Genomic DNA, 16602 nt, shown 5'->3' with positions numbered 1-16602 from the left:
TTCTCTCTGAAATGATGAAAAGGGTCACGTGGCGCCCCATGAAGAGGATTTGCATGCAAGATCAAAGTATAAATACACCATTAAGTCCCTAAGAGAAGTGGGATCCAGCCTGGGAAAAGCAACGACTCCGAAAAAGTAAAGCCATTAGAGGAAGCTCTATACCACCAGTAGGGCTTCCCCAACTTTAATCAAGAAGGGGAGGAGGCGCTGAACGCCCTATCCCTCCCTCGACCCCCAACTCGCCCACCCAGATATCAGAGAAAGAGCCCGTACATTAGTCTTGACCCCAGTAGGGCTTCCCCAACTTTAATCAAGAAGGGGAGGAGGCGCTGGATGCCCTATCCCTCCCTCGGTCCCCAACTTTAATCAAGAAGGGGAGGAAGCGCTGGACGCCCTATCCCTCCATCGGCCCCCAACTCACCCACCCAGATATCAGAGAAAGAACCTGTACATTGGCCCTGGTAAACCTAATTGTACCTCCGTCATTTCTTGTTGTTTTTTATATCGTTAATCCAGATCTGACTTGGGCGTCGAAGTGGTCGTCCGGGACCCACCCCGGACCTCCCTGACCCCTTTGTTTGTGATTGCAGACTCCCGTGGAGGCTCTCTACCCATCGCGCGATCGCGAACCCAGATTCTGACGCCATCAGGGATCATCCAATCAAGGTGGGGCCATTGCTAATGAGTCTTATGCTCATATATTTAATCGAAGGACAAAGTCAGATTTCTCAAGCGATTGGGTTCTTCGGGGTAGACTGCTTAAAAATCTTTAAAAATGCATTCAGTCAACGGTCTAGGATCATTCTTTTCTATCAAATACTTAATCAATGGTTTGGGATCATCCAATCGCTGGCAATGGCCAGGTAATTGACTGCGGAACATATCAACCGACCCGGTCACCATGTAGTAGACGTCGTTGGTGGGCCCGACCGTGTTTGCAAAACAATTCAAAATGGGAGAATGATATAGGCCAAGATATTCCCACGATTATGTTTTAATAACTGCACAAACTCATTTTGTCTTTTCTTTTTAATTGCTCCGTGAGAACTTCCTGGTGGAAGTGTAATAACTTTTGAGAGCTGTTTAAAAGTTGGTTTAAATAATAAAAGACAAGATGCGTTAGCGACTTATTAAAACAACCTTCCAACGTAAAAAGGGTCACAGGGGTGCAACTCGGGTCAGGTTTGGGTTGAGTTCGGGTCGTGGGTTTGGGGAACCCGACCCGAGTGAAACCCGACATTTTTTATCAACATTTTTTTCTGGTAAGCTTAGAAACTCGGGTTGGGTTGAACTCGTGTCGGGTCGGGTTTTGGGTTGGAAAAAATGGTTTCTCGGGTTCGGGTTGGAGTGGTGTAGTTATAAATAAAGGGGGTGGCGAGGGGAAGAAAAGGGGATGAATATCTCATTTCACAGCCCTATGCCCTATGCCCTATGCCCTATGCAAAACCCTTTTCTACCCAGTAGAAAATACGCAAACGCAAAACCCTGATTCAGCTTCTCCGCCCCTATTCCTTTTCTTTTGCAATGGGAGGCGTAGGCGAAGAAACAGCAGAATTAATTTCAAACCTATCTATGGATTCTACCCCAGACGCCCCCTCATCAGCTTCAACCGATGCTCCAAGCAAAAAGTAATGTTTATATTTGCATTTCACACCCCTTCAAATGGTTTTTTTTTTTTTTTTTTTTGCGCTGTTTGATTCTCCTCCTAAACCTGATTTTTCTTTTCTTGTTTTTTTCTTTTCTCGACAGCGCTCTGAAGAGAGAAGCAAAAATGAAGCAGAAGGAAGAGGAAAGACGACTCAAAGAAGAGGAGAAGAAGACAAAGGTGATATTTTTCCTTTCCATTCTATTAGCCCTGTTTGGATTGCAAGAAAAACATTTCTAACAGAAAAAACTTTCTTGAGATTTTTTTTTCTTAGGCAATTATAGAGGAGAAAATGATATGATCATGGTTAATTTAGAGTGATATCATCATAAATTGGAGGTCCCTCTAAAGAAAAACATTTCTAACAGAAAAAACTTTCTTGGGATTTTTTTTATTTGGCAATTTAGAGGGGAAGATGATATGATTATGGTTAATTTAGAGTGATATCATCATAAATTGGAAGTCCCTCTAGATAAAAATTGGAGAGGACTAGTTCATGCTATTTTTTTTGTGTATAAAATAAGTAGAAATTTTAGATTTTTTTTTCTTTTCCAAACTTTTCCCAAAAGGATATGCTATCATTGCTTGATTGGGAATAATTATATGCTGATTTAGGGAGTAATTATGTTGTTGAATTAAGGATCTAATTAGGGTAGAATTAGTATAAAGAAAGGTTTGATTGTAAGTTAAACAACATAGAAAATTATCAATATCAGTTGGAGGTTTGGGTTTCCTCGAAATAACCCGTCTTATTCTTTTATTTATCTCTTTATTTCCTTCTGCAGAACAGTGCCTTATCACCATTGCACATAACTCAACAGTAATTGCAACTGGACTGGTCATGCCCTTTCTGGGTCTTTTATTTTATTGTATTTTGTGATAAAAGATTAAAAAATCCATTATGTCCTTTTTTTTCGGCTTGCTATATCGAGGAATGGTGCATTGCATTTCTATTCATATCGCTTTGTCGGATAAAGAATTAATATATGCTAGTTTTTTTGTTCTGCTGAGTCTAGTGTAACTTATGTTGGTGATCTCTTTGGTATACCTGTCGGTAGTACTTTTATAATGGTTTATGACAGCTAAAATCTATGGGTGCAATGGGAATTCAGGTTCAGGTTTTACCATAAAATCGGGTTGGGTTCTGATTGTTTCCAATCCTATTTTAGCAGAAGCCCAACCCGACCCGACCGACCCAAGTCGCAGCCCTACTAAAATCATCATATCCATTTGTTATTCTATAATCCATACCATTGCCATTTTGGTACTCAAGTACTTGCTGTTTTTGCATGCCTTTGCAGGCTGCAGCCATGGCACACTCAGAGGTTCAAAGGCCACAAGCAGCAGATGATGAAGATATGGACCCAACGGTCTGTTATTGAAACTCTTCCATCTTTATATTTGGATTTTTTCATGCATATTTGCCAAGTTCTCCCTTGTTTTTTGGTTTGCAATTGTTCAGCATTGGGTTTTCACTTATCAGTAAACTGATTCTTATGATTTTGGCTGCAGCAATACTTTGAGAATAGGCTGAAAGTCCTTGCATCCACTAAGGCGGCTGGAATCAACCCTTATCCTCATAAGTTCCATGTTTTGATGTCGATCACGGAGTATATCAATAAGTACGGGAGCTTGGGTGACGGAGTTCATCTTGAGGATGTCAATGTCTCTTTGGCTGGTATTCAACTTCTAGGAGATGTAATTTCATAAGATGCTTCTACATAGTCATCTCGATCTTCTTCACATGCTGATATCGCTTCTTTTTTTTTAAGGGAGAATAATGAATAAGAGAAGTTCTTCCTCAAAGCTGTACTTTTACGATCTGTATGGAGGGGGTGGTAAAGTTCAAGTCATGGTTGATTTGAGGTAGCTAGAAGTTTGATTAATGTGTGTTCTTTTGGCATATGTTTACATTTTTTTGTGCACTATTCTTTTTCAACCTTGATGCTATCCTATGAGCGATAGTTTTATTAATTAATGATCATTTTGAATGTTCAAGTTATGGATGGTTTATTTTTGGCATTTTAGATACTTTTGTATGTCTAGTTCTCCCTCTCTCTCTCTCTCTATGTCTGGTGCACCTTCCCAAAAGATGTTTCTGATGTGTTCCAGAAATTCAGCCAAATAAGTGAAGAAAGACCATTCGAAATGTAACTTGACGAATAGTTGACTTCGAAATAGGACAGAATATCAGGCTAGGAAGAAAAGTGCTAGAATAGTTGGTTTTTGAATAAACCAGCATGCTAGGATAACAATGATGGATTTAGGCATTGTTATGAGAATACAATTTTGAATATCATTATTTTCTGCTGCTTTTCTCTGAACAATCCTTATTTTCCACGAATGAGAAAATTTGGTTGGAAACCCTTATGACAAACACATAATTTTGGTCCCAGGAGGCATCAAACACTCTGTATGGTTATTCCAACTGAGAATCTTCTGCCATCTTTAGCCATATTCAGCTTCAAGTTCTTTGAATACAATGCATATTGGTTGCTCATGGAGGTGCAATAGACTTATTTTGCATATTTAGTGGTAGCATAATGCATCATGTGGGTGCAACATTTTTTGTAGGTATTAATAGGGTATTTTTTTTTAAAATTTTAGAACTTGGTTGATCATTAGTTATAATTTCTAGGCCTCTTTAGTGAAGTCTAAATGTGAGAACGCCCTTGACTCTAGGGAGGTACGCATTTAAATGGGGAGGGGGGGTTGCGGGTTCTCTCTCTGTCCTATCTTTAGGTAGTTTTACGATTTTACTAAGTTGTACACACATCTTCTCCATACAAAGGGGAAAATGTCTCTTTTTGTACTGATGATGCATGGCGAATATTGAATGAAATGCTCCCTTTCTCGATTGGAAACTCTCTCTTCTTCCTCTATTGCAAGTGCGGATTTCTTCTCTTTAAGGTATTTTCTATCAATTTTCTCTCTCCTTTTCTCTTCTAGTTTCTTTCCTTATCTCTTCTCTTGATTTCTTCTATTTTTTTTTCTCCTTTTTCCAATCCCTATTTTCTCATAGATTTTTTCCAAATCGTTGCATATCTTCATCTTCCCTTAAACCTTCAAATTATTACATTGAATCTACCAGCCTACCTTGGATTTATCATTAAACTTTCTTTATTTGAATCGATCATAGCCATAGGAACCCTTTGAAGCCAAAACGCCCAACCATTACTATGAGTGACATTTGGATGTGATGGATTTCATTGACCCGATAGGCTGGATTTGATCTTGGTTGTTCATGATGGGGCATGACTTGGTGGTTGATTGGATTGGTCAACCCCCATTTATTGATTTAGCCAAACGTCCAAAATACCCTTTTGTCCCAAATCTGGAAATTAAAGAATTCTCATAACCAGATATAAATTTCAGCCTTTAATTTCTTTGAAATATTTTTGAAAAATCATTATTTGCTACTTGTTAATTCCCTTTTACCCTTTTAAAAGACTTGCGTATTTAATTAGTTGTCCTACTTTGGATATGTTGTTGGAACCCTTGGACTTAAATAAAAAAACTTGGTTAGGAAAATTCTTTTGTCTAATTTAATTGGATTTTGTACTTTATGACGACAAAGAAGGCCTCATTTCCATGTATTTGTGGGGCGTTATTTGGTGCTCATGAATGCCTGATTGTGTAAAATTTGCAATTGCTCTGTATTAATTCAATAACGATATTAGTTATGGTTTTGTATGTTTATTTTGCATGCTTTGAATCATGTCTGTGTTGCTGCCTTTAAAGCTTGCCCAAGTGAGGGTTCTTAATTAGGTTGAACCTTGGCATTAAAAAAAATAGGTTGAACCTTAATTTCTTTCGTGGCCTCGGAGTTTTTAGATAATGGCCCCTTGCACGCCCTTGTAGGATTTCCCTAGATTAAGTCCATCCTGCATCATTGTCGGCTCACTCAAGGAACTCATTAGGGTTGAATCAACTTATATGCCATAGTCTCTTGATCTCTATAAGGTGTGCACGCGCCTTTCCTCAAAGTGGGGCCGGCTCACATCTTAAGACTTCCTTGGCTCCATAAGCCTTAATCTCATCGTCTACCGACCTTCAGAGGAGCCTTCAAGACCTAATCTTCGACTACCAGCCTCGCCTAGCACAAGTGGGTAGGTTATTCTGGCAATTCTAAGGGTCACAACATGTTCCAAGCCCTATACGCTCCCTAGTCTTGTTCGGTGCTGCCCTAATGTCAGCTAACATATCAGAATAATGATCTAGAGTGGCCTGCATAGTGCATACTCTGCCATTAGGCCTCTCGGGGCTGTACTCGACCTTGCCCATGATGTTGGAGCATTTGTTCATGTTGGCCATGGCCGAAAAGTTGTGACTCAACGTGCATGACAACCCCTAAGGACTCTGGTAGAAATTGTTACTCCTAAACAGGAACTAAGATGATACTAGACTAGGGCCTAACTGACATGGGAATGGGCCCTTCGACCTAGGACAGCACTAGATATACAATTCATACCTAAAGATGTCTTAACATTCAAGAATGACTAATCTATGCCCTAAGGGTAATTTGATTGAATGCCTAGATGACCTATGATTATGAAACTGATAAGGAATTTGAGCTCTGGCCCTGATACCAAATTGATGCAAACCTGGGTTTCACATATGACCTTTCTGATAACTTTGGAGTACACAATAGGTTCTAGTCCTTTTAAGTAGCATCACACACCCGTTTCAAAAAGAAAAAAGTAGCATCATCACACATTCCCATAATAGGAATAAACAAGTAATGATTAAAACATTTAGGTTATCATAAGATTCAAAGCTTTTTAAAGATTTTCGTCAATAGTGTCTAATTCATCCAAGTGAGTTTCATACAATAAGTCCTGACTACGAAAATCAGTTATGTCATCAATAAAATAACATCCTAAATCAAGTCCGTCCACAAATCAGATCTCAAAACAAAAGTACCTAACCATGACCGTAATAAAGCTAGAAAGAGAATGGGTAATGGTGAGGGTTATGTGTAGGGTATAGGGATAGGGGTAATGAAGATAGGATTGGTTAAGGCAAACAAAGAGTATAAGTAGGTGGAAGAGGCTCAAAGGGGTAATGAGGGTAAGCTGTAATGTCAGCAAAATAGGGAAATCCGTACCTGGGTTGTTCAGTGTCTTGGCCTTGGTCGTCCTGAGGTTGAAGTCCTCCTCCAAGTGATGAAAGAGAGAGCTAAACAGATGAGAAGACGGGCTGATCTCAGCTAAAGAGTGAGTGAAAGAATGGAGTATGAGCTGGAAGAAGGTGATATGAAAGCGGCAGAAAAAGGATAAACAGGGGAAAATAAAGACGAGGAAATACAAGGGCTCTGATCTGCTGTGGCTAGGGAGAAAAGAGTGAAAGGAGCTAGAATGGAGTTTTTTTTTTTTGGGTGGGTGGGTGGGGGGGATCAAAAGGAAATGGGAGGAAAGATGAAGGGAAAAGGGTAAGGAGGACAGTGGCTTAAGTGCACCAGCCACGGAGAGATTAGTGCTACAAGAAGTGAGCAAAGGAGGAGAAAAGATGGAGGAAGATAGGAGGGAGAAGGCCTGCTGTCCCATCGGCTGTAAGCTGGCCGAGTAAGCTGGCCGAGAGAGGGGTGATGGCTCCTTTTTTATTTCCACAACTAGGTTATGAGCAGGTTGAGGGGCTTTATAAAAGAGAAAGGTAGAGCTTGGCAATAGGTTATAAGGAATGAAAATAAGATGGTTTAGACTTTAGAGGTTTTAAGTGGCCCACCATGGTAGTGAGTAGTGGGCCATAGATTGATGTAGACATCCCCCACATCTAGCGTAAATAAATGCCATAAATAATAAAAGAAATCCTAACTAAACACCAAATAATCACTAAATAAGATGTTCATATATCAATAACACATGAATCTAATCACTAAGCTGCTGGATCACATTAAGGATACACTTCCTCCATTTAACTAGTGTTAGGTCAGGTTTGAACAAAATCAGGTGTGTACACTAATATACTCATAGTTGTCAACCCATGACTCGATCTCTTAATTTTATGACTCGTGAATCAACTCGACTCGTGACTCATAAGTGTTTTTGACAAGAACAAAAATTTAGTTGAAAAAAATATAATTATATATCAAAAGATGAAGCATTTAAAAAATATAACCTAATACAAATAGATAAAGCACTAAGCCAAAAATATAACTAACTATACGCTTGTAACTTGCATGCACAAAAATAATTAAGTTCTAAGTTCCAACTTCCAAGTTTTTAACCATCAAACAAGAAAGCCCAGGCCCAACGACTCGACTCGGCTTGTAAGAGTCTTATTTTTTAGAGTCGACTCGGAGCCACTCGTTCGAGTCACCAGACGACTCGTAAGAATCTTCAACAGAGGCGAGTCACCCATGCGACTCGCCTCAAAAGCCCAACAACTCGACTCAACTCATAAGTATGACTCGTACGGCTCGTAAGAGTTTGACAACTATAAATTCACTAACCCTAGTCAAACCAGACAAGGTACACTTACAAGTACTATAATTCTTTAGGCACAGTAGTGTTAGAAGATGAATTCAAAATGTCATATAAAAGTACTCTACATGTGAAGATAATGCAAAATTAACATCTGGGACATTTTTTTAGCATCTTTCTACTTTTGCTTCTATTCTAACTTGACTTCAAGCATTAAAAACTGTTCAATCCTTATCTGAAGAAAAGCTCTGCACTTTTTCCAGCACTTCCCATCTTCAAAGCAGGCTCAAACTCAATCACAAAATTGGACTAAGATTCTTAAAATCCAAAGTAGTTGTCAAAATCGCCATTAAAAAAAAAAGTAGTTCTCAAAATCCGAAAGCATGATCGTACAAGTTTTACCCCATGGGTTTTCTTAAAACCTTTGTACGTAACTTCTAAAAGTTCCCTAAAATAACCAGAATTCCTAAAGGAAATAATTAAGATAAAGAATGGCTCCTTTAGTCTTTTGGAGCCAACAACCGTTGTGGGTTCTTGTTGACGTCATTGTTGCGTTGTGGAAATAATCAATATGGATCAATCTTGACCTTTTTGTTACTCTTCTGTGTATTTCTTATTTATTATCAAGACAAATAATTGAATCTAGAGGAATGAAAGAATGAATGGCTCCCTTGCAAAAATCAGCTACAAGGGTGCTCCTATTGGTTGGATTGAGTAAAGCGCATTCATGATGGCGCAGAAAAATACGGAAACGGTAATGCCTTGAATGCACTTTGCTTAATCCAACCAATAAGAGTGCCCTTGTAGCTGATTTTTGCAAGGGCACCCTTCATTCTATCATTCCTCTCGAATCTAGCAGGTACATGCATGCATTATTTCAATTTTTTTGTTATGTAAGCATCTTGTGTTCATTTGCTCTTAAATAGGCACTCGGGCATGGATGAAATTGAGTTTTCTAGACACCATTCTGGTGTGAAACGTGGTGACATAGTTGGTGTCTCAGGATTTCCAGGTTGGTGAGTTTATCACTGTTTTTCTTGAGCTCTCATAGACAAAACCTTTTCTATGTCCTATGTCTTGAACATTTAGGTGTATTTTAATTTATTTCTGCTTAGATTTATTGATGCAGGACCAACATAGGAGGAAGAACTAATGTTTGGCTCTTCAAAAATTTCACCCTAAACTAGTCAAATTAAGATTTGCTCAATGTGTTGAAAATAAAACCAAATCCAACAACACGATTCCATATATAAGGCCAAAAAAAAAAAAAAACAATCCTTAACAATTTCAATCAGATCCGACCGCTGCGTCTTGAAATCTAACTACTTTGTAAGTTCATTGACTAAGATGAATCTAACCACCCATCAGATCTTTGATCAAATCCGTTAAGAACATTCTTCACATTAGCCATAATAAACCCCAATTATCCACGAGAACTTTATTTCTCAAAATTATAGTAATCAGAATAACTCTCAGACCAGACAATTAAAATTAACTCTAATAATCATCAGATTTTAGATCTGGTTCGTTCAGATTATTTCTCTTTGTGATAATAGTAAAACCATGTCTTCCATGGAACTTTAGGTTTCAAAATCAATAAAAAAAGAAGGTTCACAACATCCAATGGTTGAGATTGAACTATTGGATATACGATTTGATTCCATCAAATTACTCCAATTTAAGCTCTTACTAAAACCATTGAATAAAACCAGCAATTATCTTTAACAATTCACACAAATGGAAGCTTGAAAATTTAAAAAGATAAAAAAATAGATAATCAAGATGTTTCCCAGAAGAAATAAAAAGAAGATAGATTTGTTGGAGTCACACCTTAGGTTGATCGAACTCATCGAAGTACCACACCAAGATCAAGGAAAAGTATGTTTTTTCACAAACCAAAACCTCTTTTCAATTTCGTTAAACATATCATTGATCATATGAAGTGTCTAAAGATTTTATATATATATACACAAGCAAAAAGCACTAGAAAGTCCCAAAACTTAAACAAAAACCAATAATTTTGGACTAAAATACTCTCTAATGACTTAAAGACTCTCCTTGCTTAAAATATTCGCAATACTTGATGGGCCCCACTTTTATGATGAATTCACTTAATTAACTTGAGTGATTTTATAAAAAAGGACTAAAGTAACCCCTTTTGACTTAAAAGGACTCAAATTAACAGTCTGGGACTAAATAAAAGTACTGACTTAAAAGGTCTCAAATTAGCAGTCTTAGACAATAAAAGTATCTTTTAATACTAATGATGGTTCCTCTTCCTTTTTAACTCCTTGGTTCTTCTGAAGGATGGTCCCCATCACTTACGGTTCGGCTTATTAGAAATTTTTGGATTGATATTATGCTAGACTTTAGGTGCTTGCAGAAGAAATAAAAGCGCTAAAGATGTGCTTAGATTCTTGTAGACAAATTTTTTTCTATATCCATCTTTTGGACGCTTGACTATTTTGTCAAGGGAAGTGCTTTCCTTTCTAATTCTGCATAGACCACGATGACTTTGTTTCCTTGGATGCAATGTATTTATTTAGGGAAATGTCATCTTTACTCCCTTGTTTTGATAATTTAATTCGACACTATACTAAATTCTTTTCTTATTGGTTCCTAGATAGCTTTTTGGGAATTGTAACAGCCTATAACATCCTACTATGTATGTGCGAGACACTATCACTCTAGAGGGTGTGAGTATCACCGTCGTTGTTTGTTGTTTTGCCGGTCTTTAAAGAAGGAAAAGTTAAAGATGTGCACCCTTGCTGTCTGTGTGAAGGTTGGTTAGATAAAAAAAATTTTTATATCATTTTTGAAATGGGTTGATTAGTTGATCTATTTCCTTTTTGTGACCAATTGAACAAAATTTTATTAATAGAAATGTAAGAAAGCAAGTTGCAAGCAGCTTCAAAGACAAAATGGGGCACAAACAAAATCAACAATCTTGCATGTTATCCCAAAAACATTTAATCGGCACATAAAATGCCCAAATTTGTCATATGATGAGTATGAAGGAAATGGTTTGTAAACCAAAAATGTAGGGAGGGTTGGGGATGAAAGAGATGAATCAAACCCTCCTAAGTGGTTGTGGAGGCTTGTTGAAGGGGAAGCAAGTGTTTGGAGAGAAGTTATCGCAAGAAAGCACAGATTGGAACCCAACGGATGATTGCCTAGAAAGCTAAATAAAGGAGCAATGTCCCGGGATTTGTGGGAGGCTTGATGGTTTAACAAACATATTCCTTAAATGGGTCAGATTTTGGGTTGGGGCTGGGAATAGGGTCAGGTTTTGGAAGGATGTTTAGTGATGCAATTCAACTCTAGAATTGTTATATCCCACCGTGTTTCAAAATGCGGATGTAGCCCAAAACGCGGCTGATGGAAATCCTAGTCGACTCGGCACGACTTCGTCGAGTACTTGGTTGACGCGGCATAGTACTCAGTTGACCCGGTCATAATTCGGGAGTCTTTTTATCGACTCTGTAGGACAAAACGCGGAACACTGCCAATGTAAAAGGGAGTCGACTTGGGGGAGTCCACGACGACCCGGGGGAGTTTTAAAACTATGATCCTGCCTTATACAGATGGCTGTTGATAAGGAATCCCTTGTTACTACACAATTCAGCAGTAATGGTGAAACGGTGAATTGGAATCTATCCTTTAGAAGAACATTTTTGGATTGGGAGGACCAATATATTTGGTAGGAATTGAGCACAAGCCGAATGAGATTCAGTCTTCCAGCAAACGAGAGAAACCTCGTTAGTTAATAATTCAGGAGTAATGTTTACTACACAATCCCTGGTTACTACACAATTCAGTAGTAATGATTACATGGTAGATTAGAATCCATCCTTTAGAGGAATATTTTTGGATTGTGAGATTGATGCAGTGTCATCTATCTTGGGGGTGTTGAGTAGTATTTTTGTTAGGCAATTGACTGGAGATAAAAGAATTTGATCCAAGATGACGATAAATTCTCGTTAAGTCTATGAATCTAGCTAGAAGGGAGGGGGAAGCGCGATTGCTGCCTTCGACTGGGCATTGATGAAAAGAGATTTCAAGGGCCTGCTAGCATCAACTATTAGAAGAAAAAAATGGGCTTATTTCTTAGTCGTCTCGGTTCCAAAACAGAGAATTACAACAAGATGGCAACCGCCCCTATTGGGAACCATTGAATTAAATTTTGATGGAGCAAGGGAATTCAGGTCGTGCTGTTTTAGGGGGGCATCATTAGACACGATAATGGACTGTTAGACTTACCTATGCTAGTCCGGTAAGAGAAATGAATTCAACGGAAGCGAAACCACTTGCATTAAGGCGGGGGGTGAGATTGCTAATCCCGTTGATCACAGAAGAAACTTGCATTGAAGGTGGCTTCCTTAATGTTATTAGATGGTGTAGGGAGGGGTCAGGTTCCTTGGAAGCTGGCGGATGTGTTTGATGACACACACACACACACACACACACACACACACACACACACACATATATATATATGAGAATAGAGTTCCTAAGTGTCACCTCATATAGCTTATATGAGGTGGCGCTCACAAAACATAAGGGGCCCACATTTTTGGGGTGATCGAAACCACTCATTTGAAAGGCCCTTAGATGGATATGGTGCCTACAAAAAATCAGGTCCATAGGATCATCCTAACCCTTCCATTTATGGAGGTTAAAAATGGGCAGATTTATGGAGGTTTATACCCATCCATTTCAACCTCCACAAATGGAAGGGTTAGGATGATCCTATGAAGTTGATTTTTTGGGCACACCCTATCTATGTGAGGGCCTATCAAATGAATGCTTTGGATCATCCAAACAAAGTGGGCCCCTTATGTTTTTAAGCGCCACCTCATATAAGCTATATGAGGTGACACCTTAGGAACTCTATTCTCTATATATATATATATATATATATATATATATATATAGAGAGAGAGAGAGAGAGAGAGAGAGAGAGAGAGAGAGTTCCTGAGGTTAACCTCATATAAGCTTATATGAGGTGGCGCTCACAAAACATAAGGCACACACTTTGTTTGGATGATCCAAAGCATTCATTTGCAAGGCCCCATCATAGATAGGGTGTGTACCAAAAATCAGCTTCATTGGATCACCCTAACCCCTCCAAAAGTGGAGGAAAAAATGGGCAGATTTGTGGACAAAAGTGTCTATCAATTTTGCCCTCCACTTTTGGATGGGTTAGGATGATCCAATGGAGCTGATTTTTTGTACACACCCTATCTATGATGGGGCCTTTCAAATGAATGCTTTGGATCATCCTAACAATGTGGGCCCCTTATGTTTCGTGAGCGCCACCTCATAAAAGCTATATGAGGTTAACCTCAGGAACCCTTTTCTCATATATATATATGGTTTGTGAGCTAGAGCTCAGCTAGTATATATACATATATATATATATATATATATATATATATATATATATATATATATATATAGAGGAAGCTCATATAGCTTGAATGAGCTTGAAGCTCATATATATATAAATGATTGTGAGCTTGAAGCTCATATAGCTTATATGAGCTTGAGGGCCCAAACACATGGGTCCCACATTTTATGTGGTGATCCAAACCATTCATTTGCAAGGCCCCATCATAGATAGGGTGTGTACCAAAAATCAGCTCCATTGGATTATCCTAACCCCTCCAAAAGCGGAGGGCAAAAATGGGCAGATTTATGGCAAACGGTGTCTGTCCATTTTGCCCTCCACTTTTGGATGGGTTAGGATGATCCTATGGAGCTGATTTTTTGTACTCACCTTATCTATGTAAGGGCCTTTCAAATGAATGCTTTAGATCATCCTAACAATGTGGCCCACATGTGTTTGGGCCCTCAAGCTCATATAAGCTATATGAGCTTCAAGCTCACAATCATTTTCCTCACACATATATATATATATATATATATATATATATATATATATAGGGGACGTTGTTCGTGCGCTCGAGCGGATATAAGCTTATATGCGCTCGAGTGCACAAACACATGGGTCCCATTTTTTGTGGTGTTCCAAACCATTCATTTGCAAGGCCCCATCATAGATAGAGTGTATACCAATAATCAGGTCCATTGGATCATCCTAACCCCTCCAAAAGTGGAGGGCAAAAATGGGCAAATTTGTTGACAAACAGTGTATGTCCATTTTCTCCTCCACTTTTGGATGGGTTAGGATGATCCTATGGATCTGTTTTTTTGCTAGACACCGTATCTATGTGAAGGCTTTCCAAATGAATGCTTTGGATCACCCCAAAAAATGTGGGACCCATGTGTTTGTGGCACTCGAGCTCATATAAGCTATATGAGCTCGAGCTCACAAACACTTTTCTCATATGTGTGTGTGTGTGTGTGTGAGAGAGAGAGAGAGAGAGAGAGAGAGAGAGAGAGAGAGAGAGAGAGAGAGAGAGAGAGAGAGAGAGAGAAGTTTATCTAATCGATCGAGTAGATAACTTATCTACTCGGTCGGCTTAAAATAAATACAGTGGGGGCTGTGAGAGAAAAGTTTATCTAATCGATCGAATAGATAACTTATCTACTCCGTCGGCTTAAAATACAGTGGGGGCCCACATTGTTTGGGTGATGTAAACCATTCGTTTGATGGGCCCTCACATAGATAGGGTGTGCCCAAAAAATCAGCCCCATAGGATCATCCCAACCGTTCGATTTGTGGAGGTTAAAATGGACGGGTACAAAGCTTCAGAAATCTGTCCATTTTTTACCTCCACAGTTAGAAGGGTTAGGATGATCCCAAGGAGCTGATTTTTTGGGCACAGCCTATCTGTGTCAGGTCCTACCAAATGAATGCTTTGGATCATCCAAACAATGTGGGCCCATTGTGTTTTCGGCCAATGGAGTAGATAAGTTATCTACTCGATTGAGTAGATACACCTCTCTCTCTCTATATATATATATATATTTATATATATATATATATATATTTATATATATATATATATATATATATATATATATATAGAGAGAGAGAGAGAGAGAGAGAGAGAGAGAGAAGTGTAGCTACACATACGTGTAGCTAACTTAGCTACACCAACGGCTTAAAATACAGTGGGCCCCACATTGTTTGGGTGATGCAAACCATTCATTTGATGGGCCCTCACATAGATACGGTGTGCCCAAAAAATCAGCTCCATAGGATCATCCCAACCCTAGATTTGTGGAGGCAAAAATGGACGTGTAAAAACCTTCACAAATCTGTCCATTTTTGCCTCCACAGTTTGAAGGGTTGAGATCATCCAATGGAACTGATTTTTTGGGCACACCCTATCAATGTGAGGTCCTATCAAATGAATGGTTTGGATCACCCAAATAATGTGGGCCCACTGTATTTTAAGCCGTCGGTGTAGCTAAGTTAGCTACACGTATGTGTAGCTTCACTTAACTCATATATATATATATATGCCAAGATAACTGATCTATAGGTATAAAATAGGGTCCCACAACAACCCATGCACCGGCAAACTCTGCCTGCCTTGTGGCCATTTTGCCTCTATTGTATAAGTTTTTCAACCATCCCACAGGAGGACCTCCCAAACATCTTTAGATGTGTTCTCTCCAAGGAACTTCTGCAAACATCGGTCCAAGAAGTGGTACATGTGCAGGGTTTAATCTCTATGTGGTTTTCTCCCTTTCATGCTAAGAGAGCATAGATGATGACTTTGAGTGGTACATAGATGACTACATAAAGGGCTATTGTATGGCTACTTTTAAAGCATCTATATTGCCTTTTTTCTTGGACAACATCGTCAAAAGGAATTTTCAGGTTGTAATGGAGAAAAATTGTCTCACTTATTTGTATGTTTCTATGATTTTCAAGAATCTTTGAGTAGTGTTGGGAGCTTTGAATGAAGTCGTGATGCTGTTTTTGTTCTGGATACGATGATGACATTAACCCATGAATCCGTTTTACTTCCTCTGCAAAAGTTTAGCTGCACGAGGGGGCTCATCTTGTGGTCTTTTGCGTTACCGGTACCTATAAAAAAATGGAAAGAAGGAACAATCACGTTTTCGAAGGCGTGAACAGAAGAATTCAATCCACAAGCTACATATTTTCTCCCAAATAGTTCAATGCGTTGTGGTTCGAACTTAGGAAACCCTGGCCCAAGAGGAGGTTTTTTTTCTTTTGGGGGGGGGGGGAGAGGGGGTCCGGTCCCATACGCACATCAGAAGGCTCCTTTAGAAAAGCATATTTCGGTCTGATTGGCGTATCAGATGCGGCAGATGCATAGGCTCCTTTAGAAAAGCATATTTCAGTCTGATTGGCGTATCAGATGCATAGGTGCCGACTACTCTAACCGGAACTCACTTAATTGAGCCTGGGAATTTAGACCGGCTTATTGTAGAAGGTGATTCTAGAAACGTGGTTAGATGGCTGAACCGGGGACTAGATACCGTTGGAGGCTCGCCAACACAATTGAGGAGATTCTGGACCGGGTAGAGGGTCATTAAGTTAGGTTTCAACACGTCTGGAGATCTACCATTGGTGAGGCAGAGATGTTAACC

General features: G+C 39.1%; 1 protein-coding gene across 1 annotated transcript in view; it reads left to right on the top strand.

Annotated features, from left to right (window-relative positions):
* The first annotated feature begins 1371 nt into the window (after nucleotides 1–1371).
* LOC143854724 (lysine--tRNA ligase, cytoplasmic-like) overlaps nucleotides 1372–16602 on the top strand; it is a 28522-nt gene continuing 13291 nt past the window's right edge. Inside the window, exons 1-6 of the mRNA XM_077364823.1 lie at nucleotides 1372–1628; nucleotides 1750–1825; nucleotides 2947–3015; nucleotides 3158–3323; nucleotides 3418–3511; nucleotides 8994–9079. Coding sequence (XP_077220938.1) covers nucleotides 1525–1628; nucleotides 1750–1825; nucleotides 2947–3015; nucleotides 3158–3323; nucleotides 3418–3511; nucleotides 8994–9079 — 595 coding nt within the window. The 5' untranslated portion in view covers nucleotides 1372–1524. The remainder of the gene's footprint in view (nucleotides 1629–1749; nucleotides 1826–2946; nucleotides 3016–3157; nucleotides 3324–3417; nucleotides 3512–8993; nucleotides 9080–16602) is intronic.

Source organism: Tasmannia lanceolata, unplaced genomic scaffold (assembly GCF_043159265.1).
Source record: "Tasmannia lanceolata isolate RefF3 unplaced genomic scaffold, GAP_Taslan_0.1 ptg000020l, whole genome shotgun sequence".
NCBI lineage: Eukaryota > Viridiplantae > Streptophyta > Magnoliopsida > Canellales > Winteraceae > Tasmannia > Tasmannia lanceolata.
This window is presented reverse-complemented; position numbering and strand designations above follow the sequence as displayed.